This window comes from Meles meles, chromosome 11, assembly GCF_922984935.1.
Source record: "Meles meles chromosome 11, mMelMel3.1 paternal haplotype, whole genome shotgun sequence".
NCBI lineage: Eukaryota > Metazoa > Chordata > Mammalia > Carnivora > Mustelidae > Meles > Meles meles.
The window spans coordinates 3,257,867-3,277,690 of record NC_060076.1 but is presented as its reverse complement, the minus strand read 5'-3'; the positions used below and the strand labels follow the sequence as shown (position 1 = coordinate 3,277,690).

Here is a 19,824-nt window from a genome sequence, read left to right as displayed (position 1 = left end):
TGCTTCCGGGGCGCCGCCGAGCCCCGCCCCCGGCCCACGCGGCGCGAGCGCAGTCGGGCTCCGGCTCCGCGGGCCGCCGGGCCATGGCCGAGCTTTCGGCCGACGTGTGCGCTTTCCTGCGCGAGCACCCGAGTCTGCGGCTGCAGCCCGGCGCCCACAAGGTCCGCGGGGACGGCGGGGGAGGCGCGGGCCCCGCGGTGTGCCCTGGGCCCCCCTGACCCCCGCGCCCGCCCTCCGGCCCGCAGGTGAAATGCGCGCTCACCGGCCACGAGCTGCCCTGCCGCCTGCCCGAGCTCCAGCTCTACACCCGCGGCAAGAAGTACCGGCGGCTGGTCCGCGCCGCCCCGGCCTTCGACTACGCGGAGCTCGAGCCGCACATCGTGCCCAGCACCAAGAACCCGTACGTGCGCGGGGCCGCTGCAGGCGGGGGTCCCGAGTGGGGACGGGCGGTGGGTGGCGAGCCCCGACCCCTCCCCGCCGGGTGCGCCGGGCTTCGGGTGGGATAGGCTCCCCCCGCCCCCCCGGGGCTGTTCGGTGTCTGCAAGGCTGAGGTTTGTCACCCGGGCTTGTCCGCTGCCGAGCGGAGCTGGAGGGCGTGCGCTTTGTCACCCGAAGTTCTGGACGGGGTCAGCCTCACACATGTAAGGAGAACTCGGTGGAGCTGAACACACGTGGTCGACAGTGGTTGAAGGGAGGAGGGCGAGGGCGGCTGCTCCGGTTCATCCCGCGCCTTGCCGGGCCGTCTCCCACGTGCCTTCCCTGGTCACCGACGGCTGCGCAGACCCGCCAGGCCTGTGTTCCAGGGAAGGTGGGGTGGCCACAGCCGCCCTGGGCCAGTGCTCCGCACCCCGCTGCAGAGTGGAGTCGCTTGGGGAACCTTTAAGAATCCTGTTGCCAGGGCCACCTCGCAGGCCTCCGCTCTCAGGCTCTGGGGATGTCGTGAATGTCCCCACCGACCAAGCTTTCCCTGTCCCCAGGCACCAGCTGTTCTGCAGGCTCACCCTGCGGCACATCAACAAGTCCCCAGAGCACGTGCTGAGGCACACCCAGGGCCGCCGGTACCAGAGAGCTCTGCGAGAATGTGAGTAGCCACGGGCGGACTCGGCCTGCCTCGCTGCACAGGTGTTTGGGGGATGCGTGCCCCTTGAAGGCAGAAGTGGGGTCTCAGTCACCCTTTGGCACCAGCTGGTGGTACAGTGGGCTCCGAGGTCACTACAGGCAAGCAAGTGCTGTGAAGGACATGTGCCAAGGGCCACCACGAGGCCCCTGGGGAGGCTGAGTCCCTGGGTGGAAACTTCAGGGACGTGGGGAGTAGAAGCAAAGACTCAGGCAAGGGCAGAGGCAGAACAACGCTTGGCTGCAGGAGCTCCTAGAGGAAGGCCACTGTGCCACCTGCAAGTTGGGGTCAGCAGGGTAGGTGGGGACAAGAACACAGAGGGCCTTGGAGGTCAGGACCACATGAAGTGGGGAGGCACTGAAAGGACCGAAGCAGGGCCCGGCACAATCACTTTGTGTGTCAGGGTCACTGTGGCTCCAAGGGGGGGGCGGGGTGGGGAGCCGTGGAAGAGGGGCCGCTCAGTGCTGTGCAGTCAGGTGAGGGGACCGTGACTGGGGTGACCAGGTGTTGGCGGGGAAGATGTACACACGGCAGGATCAGTGGGTGAGGGGAGAAATCAGCTGTGACCCCCAAATTCCTGGCTCGAGACCTGGGGTGGTTTCGGAGAGTGGCATCTGGATGACAGGCTTCGTGGGAAAATGAAACGTTGCTGTCAACGTGTGGCAGGGAGGGTGACTACTGGCGACAGGGGCCAGCACTCGGATGATGCATGCCACTGACACAGACGTGGCATTTGCATTCCCGAAGCCATGGAACAGGGGACAGGGCCAGGCCTGAGCACGGAAGGCGCCCCGAGGAGAGAAGCAGCCAGGTGGGGCGGTGTTGGGGGCAGAGGTTTCGTGAGTGGTTTGGAGACTTCTCAAATGTTCCTGAAGGGAGAGTGGGGGAGGACCAGAAGGGGCAGAGTCCGGTGGGTTTGGGCACGGAAACCGGCAGGGTGAGGAAGAGTGGTCTGAAGGCTTTGTTTCCCCAAGAAGACGCGAGACTGTCATCACCTAAGGCCAGTAGCGAAGGACACTGTGGAGGGTTGAGAAGCAGGGATCCTGCGCCCAGGCAGAGCCTGAGGGCTGCTTGGTGTGGGCGGGAAAGGGAGGGCTGGGTCACTCCGGGAGCAGAACAGTCATCCGGACGCTGGAGTGCGTGGCTCCCAGGACCAGTGGCCAGAAGGAGCCAGAGCCTGGCAGCCGGGAAACCTGGCTGGGAATGCAGATGGGAGATGCTGGGTGCAGAGGCCAGTGGCCAGGAGGTCGGGTGGGACCACAGAGTGGGCGGCCGAGATGAGACAGAGGATAGGACCTTGGAGGTGGGCAGAAGCCGGCAGTGACATTGGAGACCAGGGCCTGGACCCCCTTCTCCCTCCTCCCTGAGGGGGCCACACTGGACAGGAGAGCCAGGCCCGCACCGGGCATGTTTCCCAAGTCAGGCCTGTCGATGCCCCCCTGCTCCTCGTCGGGGCTCTGTTTCTATCCACTGAGCGGGGCTGGGGGTTCAGTGCTCGAGGCCCGGCACGCCCCTGCATCTTCTCACTCCACAACCTCCACCCCGCTGGCCTCCTTCCTCACTCGGTAGAAACGGGGGGGTACGGGGCCCTGGCGGAGCTCGGCTCCGCGCTGGGGGACCGAGGCAAACCCAGAAACAGGCAGCATGCTGGCCTGTCCCCCAGATGAAAAGTGTCAGAAGCAGGGTGTGGAGTACGTCCCTGCCTGCCTCTTGCACAAGAGGAGGAGGAGAGAAGACCAGACAGACGGCGCTGGGCCGCGTCGTCCGACAGAGGCCTTCTGGGAACCTGTGTCTAGCGACGACGGCGCAGCTGCGAGGGACAGTGATGACAGCCTGACAGACCTATACCCACGTAAGCAGGCCTGCCCCCCACCCTCCCCGCAGGTGTGGATCCTGGCCGTCTGCTCGGTTCTGAGCTCTCGGCAAGTGGGCTCCAGCCTCCGTCCGTCTGTCTGTCCCACCCCATGTCCTCAGGTCCTGGGCTCTGGCTGGCCACTCCCGCCTCAGCCCTGCACGGTGACACTCACCTGAAACAGCCCATCCCCTCCATTATTCCTTCCAGCCGAGCTGTTCACCAGAAAGGACCTGGGAGGGACGGAGCCTGGGGCCAGCACCGAGGACTTTCTGAGAGAAGAGGGCGAGGAGCCAAGGCGCGGCCCGGGGACAGGCCCAGGGGACGGAGGAGAGCCGCTGGTGGCCCAGGCGCCGATCCGCAAGAGGAGGAAGGTAGGCGGCCGCTTTCTCTGGGGATAGTTTTCTGTTTCCTTGAACGTGAACAAGAACCTCGTTTTTGCAAATCAAAGTAAACAGGAGCCAGGCCCACTCTGGCCTGACGAGCGCGGGGGCCGCCTCTCGGTTCGAGGCTCTGAGGGCTGCCGAGTGCCGCGGGTAGCCCGGGCCGGGAGACTCGCTTCCAGGCTCGGCCCTTCGCCGTGAGGCAGTGATGTGACGAGGCCACCGTCGTCCCTGGTTCTGGGGCTCGAGAAGCTCCAGGCCTGCTGTGAGGCTGGGGCGCCGGGGGTGCCGGGGGGGCAGGCGGGCAGGCTCGCGAGCTGGAACCTTCTGTTCGTGTTCCAGAAGCAGTTGAGCTCATCGAAGAAGCAGCTTCGAAGTCATCACTGTAAAGCTAAGAGCTTCAGCTCTTTTAAACGGTCTGGATCGTAAATAGCCGCAGACAAGGCGCGTGTCGAGCCCCGTTCGAGAACTCCTCAGCCACCAGACCCTGTGCTCCTCTTCCAACCGCCCAGTGCGTCCTCTCGGCCACCGCAGTGCCCCGGGCCTTCTCCATCCACTCTGCGCTTGCTGCCCCCGAAGGTGGGGCTGGGGGTCAGTCCCCCAGGCGTCAGGGGCACGCTCCCCCCCCACCCCGCCAGGAAGCAGCAGGGACCACGAGGGAAGAGCTCTGTCCACACGTGGCTGCTGAGTGCTCCTCAGCGAAGCCTAGAGGGTCTGTCGAGCTCACTTGGGGTCCAGGGAGAGGCCTGGCCAGGCCGCACGCCCGCGGGACAAGACCAGAGGATCACACTGCATACAACAAATGCCATTGTTTATTTTGATGTTTCCAAAAATCAAAACGTTTTCAAACACAACTAAGATATAAAATACAGCATAAAATGAGATTTATACCTATTTCCCACATAAAGCAAAAAAATTTTTCAGAAATGGTTTTGTCAAAGCCAATTAGTAGATGGTATTTCTTTCCTCCCTGCAAAGGTGTCTACCCCGTCCCAGGCAGCGGTCTGCTTGGGGCCCGGTGAGCCCAGAGCCTCTAGCACTGAGGGTGACCTCTGACTGCACCCCCCAGCCTCCGGGGGTCAACCTATTTCTACAAACCAGTAAAGGCCTCGCGAGCACGGGGCCAAGAGGGATCCGTACCCTGTCAAAAACGGTGTCACGGAGGAATGGTCTTGGCTGAGTGTCATTTGGGAGGACTCGAGTCGTGCTGTGCTGACGGGGGAGGGGGTGGACCAAGGGACGGCCCTGCCCAGGTGGAGACCCGGAGTCAGAGCCACCCTTTGCGGGGGGAGCATCCGAGCGCTGGGAAGTAGAAAAGCCCTCTGTCCGTGAGCCATTGCTTCATCTTCAAAAGGCCAGAGGGATGTGCGGGTGGGATGTGGTTAGGAACGTGTGCGGATGGGCCTCCACGGGCTGGTGGGTCCAGGCTGCAGAGCCAGGAGAGCTTCTGGGAGCTGGAAACGGGGCAGGTTCCCCAGCTCACACTGGCTCCAGTCTGGCTGGTAGATGGGGCTCCCGGCTCAGGACCGGCCCCCAGCATCCCCGGGGGTGACCCTCAGGCCTGTACGTGTAATGGCTGAGCCAGGAGAGAAGACAAGCTCCAGGCAGTCCTCGGGCGAGTTTGGTCAGCCTGCCCCCCGGAGAGTCAGGGGGAGGCACCGAGGTGTCCCACCTGCCCCCTGTGGTGTCGCTCGGGCCTGGCAGGTGGAGAAGAGCCACAGGCACTCGTACCCCCCAAGAAGAGAAGCGCAGTATAAGGCAATGTTAGAAAACTTTAAATACAGGATTGAGATCCAATCGGTAAGGCATCACAAATCTTAAAAAGTAATTTGGGCTGCATTCGGCATAGCAGATAGACAATCTGAGTAAGCGACAGCCTAGGGAGGGTGGCAGGCCACGGCTGCACAGCCGGGGAAGACTCCCTCCAGCCGGAGGAGAACCGCGCGGGCGCCCAGCCGCGGTGGAGCTGGGCCCACGGCTTCGGCAGAGGCTCTGTGCAGAGGTCAGGGTGAGGTAACTGGTCTGAGAGCCCGCTGTGTCGCTGCCCGGCCCCCGGGGCTGCCACCGGGCCCACACCCCTCACACGGGAGCCAACCTGCAGGTGTGTGGCCAGGCCAGGGTCGGAGCATGGGTCTCTGTGGGCTCCAGGGGCGTCCGAGGACTTGGAGCGCCTCTGTCCCCACCTCGAGCCACTAAAAAGCTCCCGGGGTGGGGTGGGGGCAGGTTGCCCTTTCAAACACCAGCCCCAATCTGAGGCGGTTTTCTGACGAGTGACCTCCACCGTGAACAGTGGCCAGGCCGCCCCGCCCGGGCAGCATCCTTCTTTGGGTCTGGGTCTCAAGGCCGTCACCGGCCCCGCGAGTGTTAACAGTGTGGGGCAGGGACCACTCGGAGCCATGGGTGCAGTTTAAAACTGGGACTTAGTGTGTCTGATGTTGGGCTGGGCCATCCCGAATCCTTTCGTTTCAGTTAAAAACGTCAACTAAAAGCGTAATAAGAGGGAGACCACTCTGAATGATACACAAATGTATCTGGTCACAGTACAGCTTGAAGCCCCACCCACAGCCCCAACAAACTAGGACGTGAGGCCACGGCCAAGCCCGCCACTCGCTCCGAGGAGCCGAGGCCTTGCCTTGGGAGTGGGGGGGTGGGGGAATACTGCCTTCCAGCCGGCCGGCTCCGATGGTCGGCTACTGGGTTAGGGGTCCAGAGCAAATTTAGCCATCAATTTTCAGGTGTCTGCAAAGAAACTCTCAAAACATCTGTGCCTTTACCAAGGGAGGGGAGGGAGAGGACACGCGGATGCTGGCAGCTTTGTTAATCCACCCCGAACCAGTCCTCGGTGGCCGCGGGTCTCAGCCAGGCAGGGAAGGGGTCTGTTACCACTCTTTCTTCTTCTCGTCCATGGAGACGCCCCCAGGGCCCAGGGCCACCACCAGGAGCAAGCCTCCGATCACCGACATGGTCTGGAAGAAGTCGTACTTCAGGAAGTCGTGCATGGGCTTATAGACAGGAATGGTCCAGAAGGCGTTGAAGTACACGTTGATGGCAAACAGCCAGACGACAAGAGTCAAAGCAGCCAGCTTGGTTTTAAAACCGATGGCCACTAAAATCATCAGAGCTGTGCCCACGATGTTCTGGAGAATCTGCAGAGGTCGGAAGGTAAGAAATCCCCCCAAAAAGGTGAGGAAGAGACGTACCCTGTTTTATGATCGGGCAAGTTGCAAGTGCCCTGGTCACTGTGGGTAGGCGTCAGGGTGACGTCATGGAGTGGCGTGCGCTCACACCCGAGGGGGCCGGGGGCAGAACAGAGAGAGCAGCGCTCCTAAGCACAAGCCGTTGGGGCGAGGGTCAAGGTCAGCCTCCAGCCAAAGGGCTGTAATCTACGACACACTTGTCGAGCCTGCGGGCCTGCAAGCTATCGGGGTAGTTCTGCCCCAGAACGCCTTAGAACCGGGCTCCCCTAACCATGGCACCAGGAGCCCCTCCCAGGGACCCCACCCGGCCAGGGCACCCAGCAGGCCCTCCCGATGTGCACTGTAAGCTCCTGGGGACAAGACAGGACCTTCTGCTGCGGCGACACCCGCATGCACACAGCCCGCGACAGGTGTGAGCAGTGGGCAAGGGAGGCAGTGAGTCTGTGAAGAGCCTAGGCGGGCAGCCTGGGGGCCGGCACACCCGCACTGGGCCCTCGGGGGGGCCCGGGAGACTCTGGACTTCATTCGTCCGCTCTGAGCCCATGAGAGCTTGCCGGGTTTTCACTCCTTTTAATAGGATCAAAGGCTCGCTTCCTTGGAGCCAACTCGTTCATCGTTCTGACGGCCCCTGACAACCCGGGGAGGGGGTGGCGAGCAGCGCACGTTCCCGAAGCCCAGGAGCCCCGCCCACTCGAGCCTGCGGGACACTTACGGAGAAGAAGCTGGCGTCGAAGTGGAGGAGGGTCATGAACATGAGCACCAGCAGGACCCTGCCCCCGAGCTGCATGTACTGCTTGGGCGAGCTCTCGCGCATGGTGGGGACGCCCGCGAACATGCTCTTCCCCTCGGAGCGCGACTCCGCCAGCAGCAGCAGCAGGCCTCCTCCCAGGGCCAGATTCCTGGGAACAGACGCCAGGCGGGTCACTACGGCTCACCAGGCCCAACACGTGCCCATCACACCAGGCCGGGAGACCTTGGCGGGAGCACGGGAAAGGCCCTCGGGTCCCTCTCTCCAAACCGAGACAGACCAGCTGGGTGACCGCTTCGGCCCACAAAGGCCCCCCACGGCTCCAGACAGACTCGTCTATTCTGCCCAACAGGGAAAGGAGCCTGATCACACCCAGGCCCCGTCCTCACCCTGGCTCTAGGGGGCGACCGGCCCGGTGAGCAAGAGCTCACTCTGGGCCTCCTTCCCTCCCTCCTGGACACAGGCTTCATCGGGGCCTGAGCTCGGGGGCGGGGAGGGGCGCCCCTGCCAACACCCCAACAGACTCCAAGCACACTTGGACCCAAAGACGTCCCCTCTGACTGCTGGTTCCGGAGTCGAGAGCCACGAAAAGAAGCTCGCTATGCAGCGCACACGTACCTCATCAGAAACTTCAAGTCCCACAGGATGCTGTAAGCAATCGTCTGGAGGGAACAGAGGAGAGAGACAGAAGCCGGACTCAGCATTTCCAAACCCACTCGGGTTTCTACACGATCAACTGCGGTGGGCAGTTCCTCCGGTTTAAGTGCGAGATAAGATACGCCAACGGTCTGGGGCCCCAGGACGGCTCTGAGCTCAGCACCTGGCTCAGCACGTCTCGGCCCGGGCCTGCCGAGCCAGCACCTGCTCCCCCGGAGCCCGCGGTGGGCTGGGGCGCAGAGGGTCACGCACTACGGGTCGCACAGCTCACAGGGCCGGCCGGGCAGTCTTTATGAGGGAAAACGGTGAGACAATGTCTCAGCTGTAGCCACCCCTGTGGTTTGTCCCCCCGTCAAAGGAAACCCAGGAAGGCGGCCCAAAGGTGGGTACCCAGAGCCTGGCAGCTTCCCCGGGCACCAGCCTCTCCCGCTCCTCTGAGCTTGCTTGCAGGAAATTCCAGTGACTTCTCAGAGAAGAGCAGGAAGTCCGGGCAGAGGCAGAGGGCTCGGGGGGAGGGAAGCCGAGTCCCCAAAGACACCTTTGTGCAGAAGCTCTGTTCCCGCCACTGCGAGGAAGGGCGCACCTGGGCCTCGCGCCCCGCGTACCTGCAGCGCTATGATTCCAAAGAGCCCGAAGCAGGCGTACTGCACGAAGTTTCTGCTCAGCACCAGGATGCAGCCGGCTGCAAAGGACGAGGGCAAGGCTCAGGGGCTGCGGCGAGCCCCCCGTGAAGCGGCAGCCCCCACGAACCACCCTGAGGGAAAAGCAACTACTGGGGAATCCGCGAGAGGCACGGACCACACCCACGTCAACTGGACCTCACTTAGCAGAGACATCGTTCCAGAAAGTGGTCCCTTGCTCCAGAGAATGGGCCCCTTCCAGAGTGAGTGGGCACTCAGAAACCCTGCTGTGGAGAGCTCCAGGACAGGCTGAAAAGGCCCCTCTCCTGCCCCGCAAGGCACCAGGGGAGGGGCTGCCACCAGAAGAGAATGGTCAGGAGCAGAAGACCCGAGGCCCCCGTGAGCTGCTCTCCAGCCTAACGCTCTCCCTTGCCCGTGGTCCCTCCCCTCGCCCCGTCCCAACACACTGGGCTCTGACCCCTCTGATCCCCTCGGACCCACCCAGATGGCCCAGATCTCCCTAGCGACCCAGAGCACCCACCCCGAGGCCCACCGCCAGGAAGGGAGGGGAGGGAGAGCGTCAGCCGCCCCAGGAGACCCTCAGTGACCTGCTCTCTCCCCCACTCGCCCTGGAGCACGCGTGCTCTGACGTGCATCCCTGGGGAATGCCGCCCGCGCCTCCGGGCCACTCACTCAGCTGTCCCAGCAGGTTGAGGAGCACGAAGGCCGAGGCCAGCGCGTAGCCGCAGCCCCACGTGGTGTCGATGTAGTCACGCTGCTCCCCCCACTGGAACCACATGCGGACGCCGTCCTCCAGGAATGTGCTGATCAGGCAGAGACGCGCCACGTGCGGCAGGTACTGCTTCGTGACCCGGAGGAACTGTGGGCCACAGAAAGCCCGCTAAGGCGGCTGCGGGCGGGACACTAGACCCCCCCCACAGGCGCAGGGCCCCTCAGCACCTCAGTACTGCCCTGTGGGTCTGGGCATGCCATCGGCCTGTCTGGCTCAGAGCCCCAGGGCGACGGCCACCACGCCCTTCTGTGATCCCCTGTCGTCTCGGCACCCGTGTCCAGGTGGCATTGACGGTCGTCAAAACATGGGACAGCCACAAGACACACGGCTCGTATTCTCAGGCAAGGGCCTCAGTGAATTAGGATCACCTCGTGACAAGGTGTGCAAGGGGCGTCTCCCCACCTGCGCCCCCGGGCATCTGCGCAGACCCTTCTCGATCGCGGGCTGTCCTGCACCGAAGGGTGGTGAGCGGCATCCCTGGCCTCTGCCCACCAGATGCCATTGGCAGCCCCACTCCAACTGCGACAACCAGAACTGCCTCCAGACAGTGCCACGTGTCCCTCGGTGGGACAAACGGGCAAGCCGAACCCCCGGGGGAGAGGGGCTCAATCTGCACTGCACCTTCCCGACGCCGCTTGCTGGTCACACACAGCAGAGCGTGGCCCCCCCGCACCCCAGCAACGCTCAGACCCCCTCTAGACGGAAGCCAAGCACACTCTTGAGATGACAGGCCGCTTAGGTGACAGCCAGGGTCCCGGGCCTAGAGGACCTCTAGGTTGACCCAATGGTAAACTCCCATTTCTACACGTGGCCAGGACCTGCGGAGCGGCTGGAGAAGCTCTGACCACCACGCGTGCATTTCCCGGCCCCGCAGAGCACCGCCACTGGGAGCGCCCATGGGGGGCTGGTGCGGCTCACGGCTCCACCGCCCTGAGTCTCCCACAAAGACACGCTGACAAACAGATGGACGACTGTGTCAACAGCAGCGAAATTCAAGTTCGGAAACTCGCTGGCAAACATCAAGGAGAGAGAAAACAGGTTTAGGACTTCCTCCTGCCCTGCGAGGCGGGCCGTTAACAAAGGCACAGTTAGGAAACAAATACGCGAGCTGAATCGGGCCACCAGTGTCCCTCGGGTCCCAAAAGCCACTTTCTCTTTCCAACCTGGAAAAGAAGTGCAAAGAGAAACCCTACAACCCAGGGTGACGGGACCAGGACCCACCCACGGGAGTGATGCGGCAGGCAGCAGAGTCCAAAGGGCATCTGTGGGTCTGACCCCCACAGAGGGACGGTCACACGAACGTCACAGTCCCTCTTAGAGCTGATGAAATCTTACTGGCACCAGTGAAAGTATATCTGGTTTCTAAGAGCGTCTCTTAATTGCTGGCATTTTGAAAAGCTGCTTTTCAGTTCTAGACACAGCCAACGCTCTCCGCCGCAGGTAATGAGCCTCTGGCTGTTCCAGTGAACCTTCGTGGCGCACTTCGGCTGGGCTGGGTCAGCGGAGGAGCCTCCCCTCCCCCTCCCCCTGGGCCACAGCAGACAGGCTCACCTGGGAGGGAGGGAGAGCGGGAGAAAGCTTCCAAGCCAGCCGGCCTTTCTCTGCAGCCCTCCTGAGCTCGACTGAGCCCCAAGGTGGCGCTTTTGCACCCACCCGCTCCGCCCTTGACCGCAGAGGTCACGGTGAGAGACAAGACACACCTGGACCATGGACCAGGCTGGACTCGCTGGGAGTGCCCGTGCACTGTGTGGCCGCGGACAAGCCCCATCTGTTTGGAGGCAGGGGACCGGTTCTGCTATCCTGCCACAAAGCGAGGACAGCTGCATTAGTGGTTACTAAGACTCTTTCCAACTTGAGTGAGCGGAGGAGAAAAAGGAAGGAGAAAGAAACCTTGTTTGGAAAGAGAGGCCTTGAACGCCCCTGTGAACTCGGGAGTCTCCGCCGCGCACATAAGATGTACGGACAGTCGGCGTCCACAAACCCCAGCGTCAGACCAATGGGGAACAGGGACAGCGGACGCCACCAACCCTGCCCTTTCCACCTCAGGGCGCCCAGATGCTTTCCTAAGGCCCAGCAAGAGTCACTGGTGGACGCAAGCAGTCCGCAGAGACACAGGGACGGAGCTGAGGCAGGACTCCAGGGGAGGCTGACCCCAAAAGGCAGGCAGGCAGACACCGGAGGGGTGCTGGGCTGCCTCCGAGCTGGAGCTGAAAGGCGCTCCCATGCTCCCCAGTGAGGACAAAGGAGCCCACGCCCTGGGCTTCGTTGGGAGCCCTCACCATCAGGCAGCCCCACGGAGCACACACACTGCTCCGCGGCAACGGCCCAAGAGACGCAGGCAGTGTTTAAAAGCTTCCGAGAGGAGTCTACCCCTAATTTGAGTGTCTGGGTCAAGAGGATTAAAAAGCAACGGAGAGACTCCTCCCTTCCCCAACGAGACGCGCTGAGGAGACGCTCTGAGCTTGGGGGTAAAATGCCAAAATTCAGGTTATCTCTGCTGTGAACTAAGCACCTATCTGTTTTCAAAGTCAGATGTGGTCTAGGCTTTGGGCCGACTATATTTTGTAAGTCACACTGCTCCAGAATCTCTCTCTCTCTTTCTTTTCTTTATTTGATAGAGTGTGTGCGCACAAGCAGGGGGAGCGGCAGGCAGAGAGAGAAGGGAAAGCAGGCTCCCTGCTGAACAGAGAGCCCAACCTAGGGCTCAATCCCAGGACCCCCGATCATGATCTGAGCCAAAGGCAGACGTATAACTGACTGGGCCACCCAGGCGCCCCTAAACATAGGCTTTTTTCTCCCATGTTCAGTCCAAACAGGTGCTTATTAGAGGCTGGCTGGTTTAAAAGAGGTTCAGGAGGGGCGCCTGGGTGGCTTAGTCGGTTAAGCATCCACCTTCAGCTCAGGTCATGATCTCAGGGTCCTGGGATGGAGCCCCACGTCAGGCTCCCTGCTCAGTGGGGAGTCTGCTTCTCCCTCTGCCCCTCCCCCCTGCTCATGCTCTCACTCATAAATAAAATCTTTAAAAAAAAAAAAAAAAGGAAAAAGAAAAAAAAAACCTATGCTTAAACACAAGGTCAGAACCAGTTTGGGGCACCCGGGTGGCTCAGTCGGTTAAGCGTCTGCCTTTGGGTCAGGTCATGATCTCAGGGTCCTGGGACTGAACCCGCAATGGGCTCCCTGCTTCTCCCTCTCCCTCTGCCTCCCCTTCCCCCTGCTTGTGCATGCTCTATCAAATAAATAAATAAAAATCATTTTTAAAAAATGGTTTAAAAAATAAACACAATGCCAGACCCAATTTTATGGATTCCCTGAATGTGTGTCAGTCACAACGGTTCAGACGTGGCCGCTGAATCCACACCACGCATCTGTGGACAGCATCCCCTTGACAGATCAGGGAAGAGCCCGAGTCAGGCACCCGGCAGCACCCAAGAGCCCAGAGTGGTCCCCTGTCCGGTGTGCGCACAGCACCAGCGTCCAACATGCCAACAGGCCCTGCAGAACGCTGCCACTCACGGGAGCAAATCATGGCAAGAGAGCTGGAGGGGGAGACTGAGCAGGGACAGACCATGGGCCAGGATGGCCAGCCTCTGTGGGGCTGGCTTCTCACAGGCATCTCCAAGAACCCCACCACCAAGTACGACGTGGTTCAGAGCAGTGAGCATCAGAGGGACTTGGGCAAGACAGAGAGCGAGACTCATTGACGAGGGTTCCAATTCTGGAGGGAATTTCAGAAACATACCCCACCTGCGACCTAACTCCTGATACAGCCCATAGCCACCTGCAGCATAGAGAACCCGACTGTCTCTGAGTATTCGGGACGGAAGGGACTGGAGGGACCCAATGTGCAATTCCTGGTGGAGAGCTCAGAGGAACTGGACAAGGGCGAGTCACACCTTCTGATCGCCAGGGAGTGGGGCTCCCCTTCTCAAGGACCACGTCAAGCCTACACATCGCAGATCATTAGAACTTGCGGTTGGTGACTTCCCTCGCATCAGGCTGAGTCAGGGCTGAAGCAAGAGTTCAGGGACTCACACGTGCTCATCCGCCGTGACCTCAGAGCTCCCCCAGCAAGTCTCCCAGCATGATACTCTGTGGGTTCCTGCTGCACCTCCAGGAACAAGTGTCAGCAGGCCCTGGTGTGTACCAAAACCCCACATGACCAAGAGCCGAAGCTTAGGAGAGCAGCGACAGGTCCCATGGACGAGAACAGAGCTGTGCCTCATTTTCCAGGAGGCGCCTTGCTAACCGCAGTCCCCCCACGTCTCCACCCTGCTCCCCAGAAGAGGCTCTTCTAACCTCCTAGGATGGGCAAGCAGGGCAGAATGAGCCCTCCGTGCCCTCTCCCCTTACTCCTGATGGCGTAAGGCAGGAAGCCCTGGGAGGGAGGGGGGCACGGAGCAGAGAACGAGATACTCAGAACCCATCACCGTGCCCGGAGCCTTACCCACACCCAGCGGCCATCCACACAGTTGACCCAGAGCCCTAACACCTGTGCCCTACGTGCACCCCGGCCCTGTTCTGTTGGGCCATCCTCGCTGCCCAAGGCTTGACCACAGGCCACGGGGAGCACCTGGGGGTCAGCGCTCCCAGGACTGGCTCGCTCATGCCAAAGACAGGTAAAAACCAACAGCCCCCCAGGAGACCAAGGCCCCACTCAGCTTCTCTTGTCACCTTGGTGATGAGCTGTCAGGCTGAACCCATTAGGTGCTAATACTCCTGCTGACCGGTGCAGAGAGCTCCGGGGTTACGCGGTGCTGAATGGCAGCGAGCGCCGGGCCACAGGACACAGACGTCACTCCGGATTGCTGAGCTCATTGGTCTCTGGCTCCTTCCAACCTGGTCTCAGATGGCTTCTGGATGCCTAGCGTCTACAGAGGGCACGCTCAGCATTTTTTCTAGTGCCTGGCTTCCTGGGAGCAGGTCACTGTCCCTGGCTGCCCGGGGCGAGGAGCTTGATGCCAGGGGTGCGGCTCTCCAGGGGCCTGCCAGCCAGAACTAACCGGACAGCTGACCCTGTGCTCTCCCCTCTGTGGGCCTGAAGGAAAGGGTGCGGGCCAGCCAGGAGGCCAGGAGCCCAGCCTTCGGTGCTGAGAGCTTGAGCCCACTGCAAGCCGTGCAAGACCACCCTCCCCATGGCTGAAGGTGTAGGCGCTGTGGGCAGCCGCGCACGCTTCCGGACGGTAACACAGACGGCCTGGCCCAGAGTGAGTGTCTTGGGCTTCTGGTCCTAAGTACTGTGGGAAACACGGGCCTTTTTAGGTTCCCTCTCACTAGCACGGACTTTTAGGCCACACTCTGTCACTTGATTTGTGCATTTGTTTTCTGAAGGCCAGGTGAGAGAAGATGGGTCCGTCACGTGACCTGATCGGTGCCTCTGGTATTTCCCCATTCCTTTCAAATGAAATCATTTTCAGTTTTAAAAGCCTGGACTCAAGCGCCTTTATCCTTGGCGGCTTTGTTTTAATAGTAGTGGATCAATGCGAAAAACAAAAACGCCAGGGCACCTTGGCCGGATTTTGTCCACAGGAAGCTGTCACTTGGGATCTCCGCGCTGATCTGCCCACATCCTCCTGCGTCGAGCCCGCCTGTGGCAGCAGAGGCTCCTGACTTTGGTTCTGAAGTTTCGAAGACTTCGGTTTTGCCCTCCCAAGTCACCCACCAGGGGGCACGGAGATGTCTTCGGACCTCTGCTGCCACACTCGGGTGGGCCCCGGCACGGAGAAGCCGACGGCACACAGCCCTGGGCCGCTCCGGGAGCCAGGTGTGATGGCGCCAACCCTTGGATGAGGCCAGTCCTTTCCCCTCCTTTTGTGCCAGAAGAACACCAGGCCTCAAAAGCTTGTCCTGTGTAGCACCAGCCTCCAGGCAAGGCTGGAGTCTGGGTCTGCCCCCAGGGCCAGGCCCCAGCAGGCCCTGCCTTCCTTCCCAGCAGTAACCTGGCGCAGGGAGACCCTGGGTCCCCTTCAAGGGCCTTTCCGGTTCCAAGATTCTGCTTCTTCCATTTCAAATAGAACGCGTGGAGAAAAAGAAGAAAAGATTACATAAAGAGATTTTTAACTTTTTTTTTTTTCTGTAGGAAAGTTTATCATTTGATCGTTGGCAGCAGCTGGGTTAGAGACATTTTAGCTAGATTTGGTTATGAAATGCACTTGCAAAATCAGGGTTCTCCAGACTGAAGAGGGAGTGTACAGAGCTCCCACGGCCCCTCCGCTGAAAGGAGCCATCTTCTTCGGAAGCTGCTACTTGGGGAAATGAAATCGGGCCACGAAAACCGCGTCAGTGAAAACCGACAGGGAAGGCAGGCCTGCTCGGTTCTTGAGAGCTCTTGGTGTGAGCTGTTTTTGCGAAGGATACAATTTTTACACTGTGTCTGTAAACACAGAACCGGGACCTCAGGGAAAACTATTTCGCCAAACGGATACACTTTTTCTCCCCCAAACTGGTCTTCAAATACCAGCGCCCAGGAAAGTGGTGGAGAACCCGATGAGCAGACCACACTAGGAAGATGCGGCCGTCAAGGGGAACAGTGGAAAACCCTGCTCACCCTCACCTGATCAGAAACACCTTTATCTTTCTTAAAATCACACAAACCCATGCGAGCCTTCCAATAAGCTTACGCCTTGGAGTTTGATGACTCAACACGACCTCAGTAAAAATTCAAAACTTAACCTCACTACTGTTACCTCTGGCAAAAACCGCAAAGGCATTAAGGGAACCAAGGAACGAAATGGCAACTGGGCGAGACCCGGGTCACCCTGGCAGGGAGGAGGCTGTTAACCCACAGACCTAACGGGATACTTTTACGAGTAAAAGGGACACTGCGTAGTGGGAAGCTTAACTGAAAGAGGGGGCAGCTCTGTCCTTCCCCCTTTCTAGGGTCTGACTCCGTCCATCCGGTGTGCGTCCCCTGCCTGCTCCAGCCTCCCTGCGGCTCAGGAGGCCACCTGTACACTCTGGGAGGGGAAAAAAACCAACCCAGGAAGACAGGCTTCCCCTCCTCCCAGGTCTGTGTACAGATAGGGACCCATTCAATCCCGTCCCAGGGCAGAGTCCAAACCGGGAGGGAAAACGCGGGGAGGGTCAGAGGGACCCCACGAGCCCAACACATCTGGGGAAGAGCAAAGAGAAAAGTGCCGAGGCTGCCTCTAGCGGGGCGCCCCCTTTCTCTGGGAGGACCCCCCAGGCCTCCAGGCGGACCAACCCCCGCTCAGGACCGGAGCTCCCCACCCCGCCCCCTAAGAGTGCGAGCGAACGGAGAAGCGCGCAGGGACCACCCCGACGGTCCAGAAGGGAGAGACGCTCCCGGTCGCCAGACTTGGCCCAAACCAGCGGCGCTCCCAGGACCCCAGGACCCCGGGCTCCCTTCTCAGGAGGGGGCGAGGCAGCCCCTCCACGCCCCTCTTCTTCGGGGAGCGCCCAGGCCGCGTTCGGGGGGCACGGCCCGCCGCCCTGGGCGCCGACGCACGGCCCGAGAACACACCCAGAGCCCCGGCGGGGAGGCGGCGACGAGGGCAGGCCGGGCCGGGAGGCCGGGCCGGGGAGTCCCGAGCCGGGAAGCGCGACGAGCCCGGGAGGGAATGCCCCGGTTGGGGGAGGGGGCGCGATCCTCCCGCGGGGTCGGGGGCGGGGGGGGGGGAGCAGCGGGGACGCGGCCCAGATCTCGGGGCAGACCTCCGGGGTCGGGTCGGCTCTGCGGGCGGCCGAGGGCTCGGGACCCGAGGGGAGGGCGGGCGGCGGGGGTCGGAGGGCCCCGCGGGAGGGGGGCTCGGGGCGGGGGCCGGGGCGGGAGGCCCGGCCGGGCTGCAGGCCGCACCTGGTCGGCGAAGTCCTCGGCCGTGCCCATCAGGTCGTTCTGGCCCATGGCGGCGGCGGGAGGCTCGGCTCGCTCAGCTCGCTCGCTCGCTCGGCGCTCGGCCCGTCGGCGCCCGCGCCCGCTGCGGCCTCCACAGGAAGTGCCCCGCGGCCGGCCTCGCTCCTCGTCCGCGGCTCCAGCGGCTGCCACGTAGGCCAAGCCTTAAAGGGGCCGCGCCGCCCGGCCCGCCCCGGCCGCGCCTTAAAGGGGCCACGCGCCGCCCGCCGCCGCCCTGCCCGCCGCGCTCGAGGCTCCGCCCGCCGCGCTCCGACCCCGCCCGTCGCCCTCCGGCTCCGCCCTCCCCCCTCCGGCCCCGGCCTCCCCGCCCAGCCTGGTCCCGCCCTCCGCGCTCGCAGGCCCCGCCCACCCCCCTCAGGACCCGCCCGTGGTGCGCTCCGCGGCCACCAGGCCCCAGGGCCGTCCGCTGGAGGTGCCGGCGGGAGCCCCGGAGCACACCGTTCCGGCGGACACACCTGGGGCAGACGGTCGCCCCCGGGGTGGGGGATGGGGTGCTCGCCCGGACGCCGTCTCTCCTGAGCATGCTCAGTAGAGGGTCCGCGCGCCGGCGAGGACTGGGGGCGCACCCCCAGCGCCCTGCGGAGGGAGGCGAGGCTGGGAGTCTCCCCTGGAGACACTATGGAGAAGTACCAGGTGCCAAGTTCTTCCCTGGCGGGGAGACAGGGGCGACAAGAGCCCGCCGGTTTGGGGCGAGCCAGGGACCCGGACCTCCGGCCACCTCCCCAACCCCCTACTTACTGGTTTACCGGTCACTGCCCCTGGAGAGGTGGCCGATGGCCAGGTGCCACCCCGGGCCAGGGTCTGTCTCCAGCAAGGAGGGTGACCTCGGGTCCCTCCAAAGGTGACATCCTGGGTGCCCTTTGCCTCCTGCGGTCTCCGTTTCCCCCCTCTCTCAAATGATGGATGAAATGAAGGACTGTCCACCCCCATCTGTCTGAATACTTGGTGGGAGGGAACTCCACCTCGCCCTCCTCCGCCTCTCCTTGGGCCCGCCGGGACAGGACACCCTAGAACGTCCAAAATTCAGAATCAGTAGCCCCCAAACTCCAATACAGGCCATCCCTAGTCCCGGGGAGGAGGACTTGGGCCTTTTCCAGGGCCTGTGAAAACGTGTAAGATTTGAAAAATTCACAAAACTAAAGGAAAGCCGCAAAATGACAATGAATGAATGTTTAATTAACTGCTTCTATACAAAATACGTCCCCTTCATTAAATGTTAGATTCAGCCTTTGTAAAAATGTCACTAACTTGAAAACAATTTGTAGATGAGGTTTTTCTCGCTTTGTAAGAACTCCCATTCGTGTGGGAGGACAGCCGGGGAGTCAGCCAGTGGTAAAGGAGGTGAGTTTCCAGAGACCAGAGAATTCCAAAGGCAAAGGCACCTTTTCAGGAAAAAAAGAACAGCTTCTGCCTGAGACACAGTGTGTTTTACTGTTTAACCTGCCTCTGAAGAGGGCGTGGGCACGTGCCTTCTTAGACTGGTGTAATTGTGCAGGACATTGGCCCCCCAACTCCCTAAGCTGGGTTCAGGCCACCCACAGGGGCTGGATGACAGAATCCAAGACTTGCCTGGACTCTGAGAGTCCCCAGACTCGGTTCCGTCTCCTGCATTCACTCCTCTGCGTTTTGCCAGGGCTCTTCCATCCTCTGTCATGTAATGCTGGTGTCCACCCCACCCGGTGGCCCTTGGCCTCCCTGCACAGAGCTCTGACATGGCAGCCCTCTCTCTGCAGGTTTGGTTCAAAGCATAAGCTCCGGATTCACGCCTGAGTTCCAGTCCGATCCAGGCCACCTCACTCATTAGCACTCTAGCCTCAGACACAAGGACCTCGCTCCCTGTGCCTCCGTTTCCTCCAGTGCGAACATAGAGAGAGCAACAGTGTTGCTCACAGGCGGTTGTAGGGTGCTTGGCACCAGGGCCAGGCCACCCATGGCTATGACTACGCACCAGTGATGGGCCAGTTAGTTTTTTGGCTTGGATGCTGAGTTCGGAGGGGGTGCGGGAAGCCGGGGTAAGAGGTGGCTGGAGACAGTGACTAAAGCTGTGCCCCACGTGAGCTGATGCTGGCTCCTACGTGCCCACTGGTCCCTGCTGCAAGTTGGAGAAGCGGTAGCGGGTGGTGGAAAGAGCTCCAGAATGGGCCCCAGAGAGATGGGCCCGGGGTTCCTTAGGCTCCTGGACATTTCCTTCCCTGCACAATGTGGTGGAGACACTTGCTCAGCCAGCCTGCAGGAGAAGCCCGGGCAGGAAAGGTGTCGGGGCTGAGCACACACCCACAAGGAAAAGGCCGTGTGCATTTCCTGAACGTTTCTCTTCCTCTTGCTGGTAGATTTTGGGCCAGATGAGTCCTGGGGCCTTGGGGGTGAACCTGGTGGTGGAGGAAAGAGAAAACAAAGTCAAGTACGTGATAAAGCAGGTAAGAGATGGCTCCCGGGCATGGGTTCCCCAGACATGCACTCATCATCCCCATGTTGGAGAGGGGCTTCCCGATGTGACAGCTGGTTCCTCTCTGCCAGCGGTCACAGAGGCAGACCCCGGCGAGATCCTTGGGGGCAGCCTGAGGTTCCTTGGGCTTCCTGGCACACC

The 19,824-nt window shown here is 61.6% G+C and overlaps 3 protein-coding genes across 3 annotated transcripts in view; 2 read left to right on the top strand and 1 right to left on the bottom strand.

The window, feature by feature from the left end:
- The first annotated feature begins 48 nt into the window (after positions 1–48).
- Positions 49–5,098, top strand: SURF2 (surfeit 2). The gene is made up of 6 exons (XM_046022915.1): positions 49–161; positions 246–400; positions 978–1,081; positions 2,781–2,969; positions 3,180–3,343; positions 3,695–5,098. Exons 1-6 carry the CDS (start codon positions 84–86, stop codon positions 3,779–3,781), a joined length of 777 nt encoding a protein of 258 aa, XP_045878871.1. The 5' UTR covers positions 49–83; the 3' UTR covers positions 3,782–5,098.
- Positions 4,147–17,370, bottom strand: SURF4 (surfeit 4). Its single transcript, XM_046022913.1, has 6 exons — positions 17,181–17,370; positions 9,268–9,454; positions 8,560–8,636; positions 7,916–7,959; positions 7,262–7,448; positions 4,147–6,498 (listed from the first exon to the last, which is right to left on the bottom strand). The coding sequence occupies exons 1-6, from the start codon at positions 17,226–17,228 to the stop codon at positions 6,232–6,234; spliced, it is 810 nt and encodes a 269-aa protein (XP_045878869.1). The 5' UTR covers positions 17,229–17,370; the 3' UTR covers positions 4,147–6,231.
- Positions 17,227–19,824, top strand: part of STKLD1 (serine/threonine kinase like domain containing 1) — a 20,341-nt gene continuing 17,743 nt past the window's right edge. Inside the window, exons 1-4 of the mRNA XM_046023082.1 lie at positions 17,227–17,369; positions 17,427–17,716; positions 17,770–17,870; positions 19,568–19,654. Of these exons, the coding sequence (XP_045879038.1) occupies positions 17,227–17,369; positions 17,427–17,716; positions 17,770–17,870; positions 19,568–19,654 (621 nt within the window). The remainder of the gene's footprint in view (positions 17,370–17,426; positions 17,717–17,769; positions 17,871–19,567; positions 19,655–19,824) is intronic.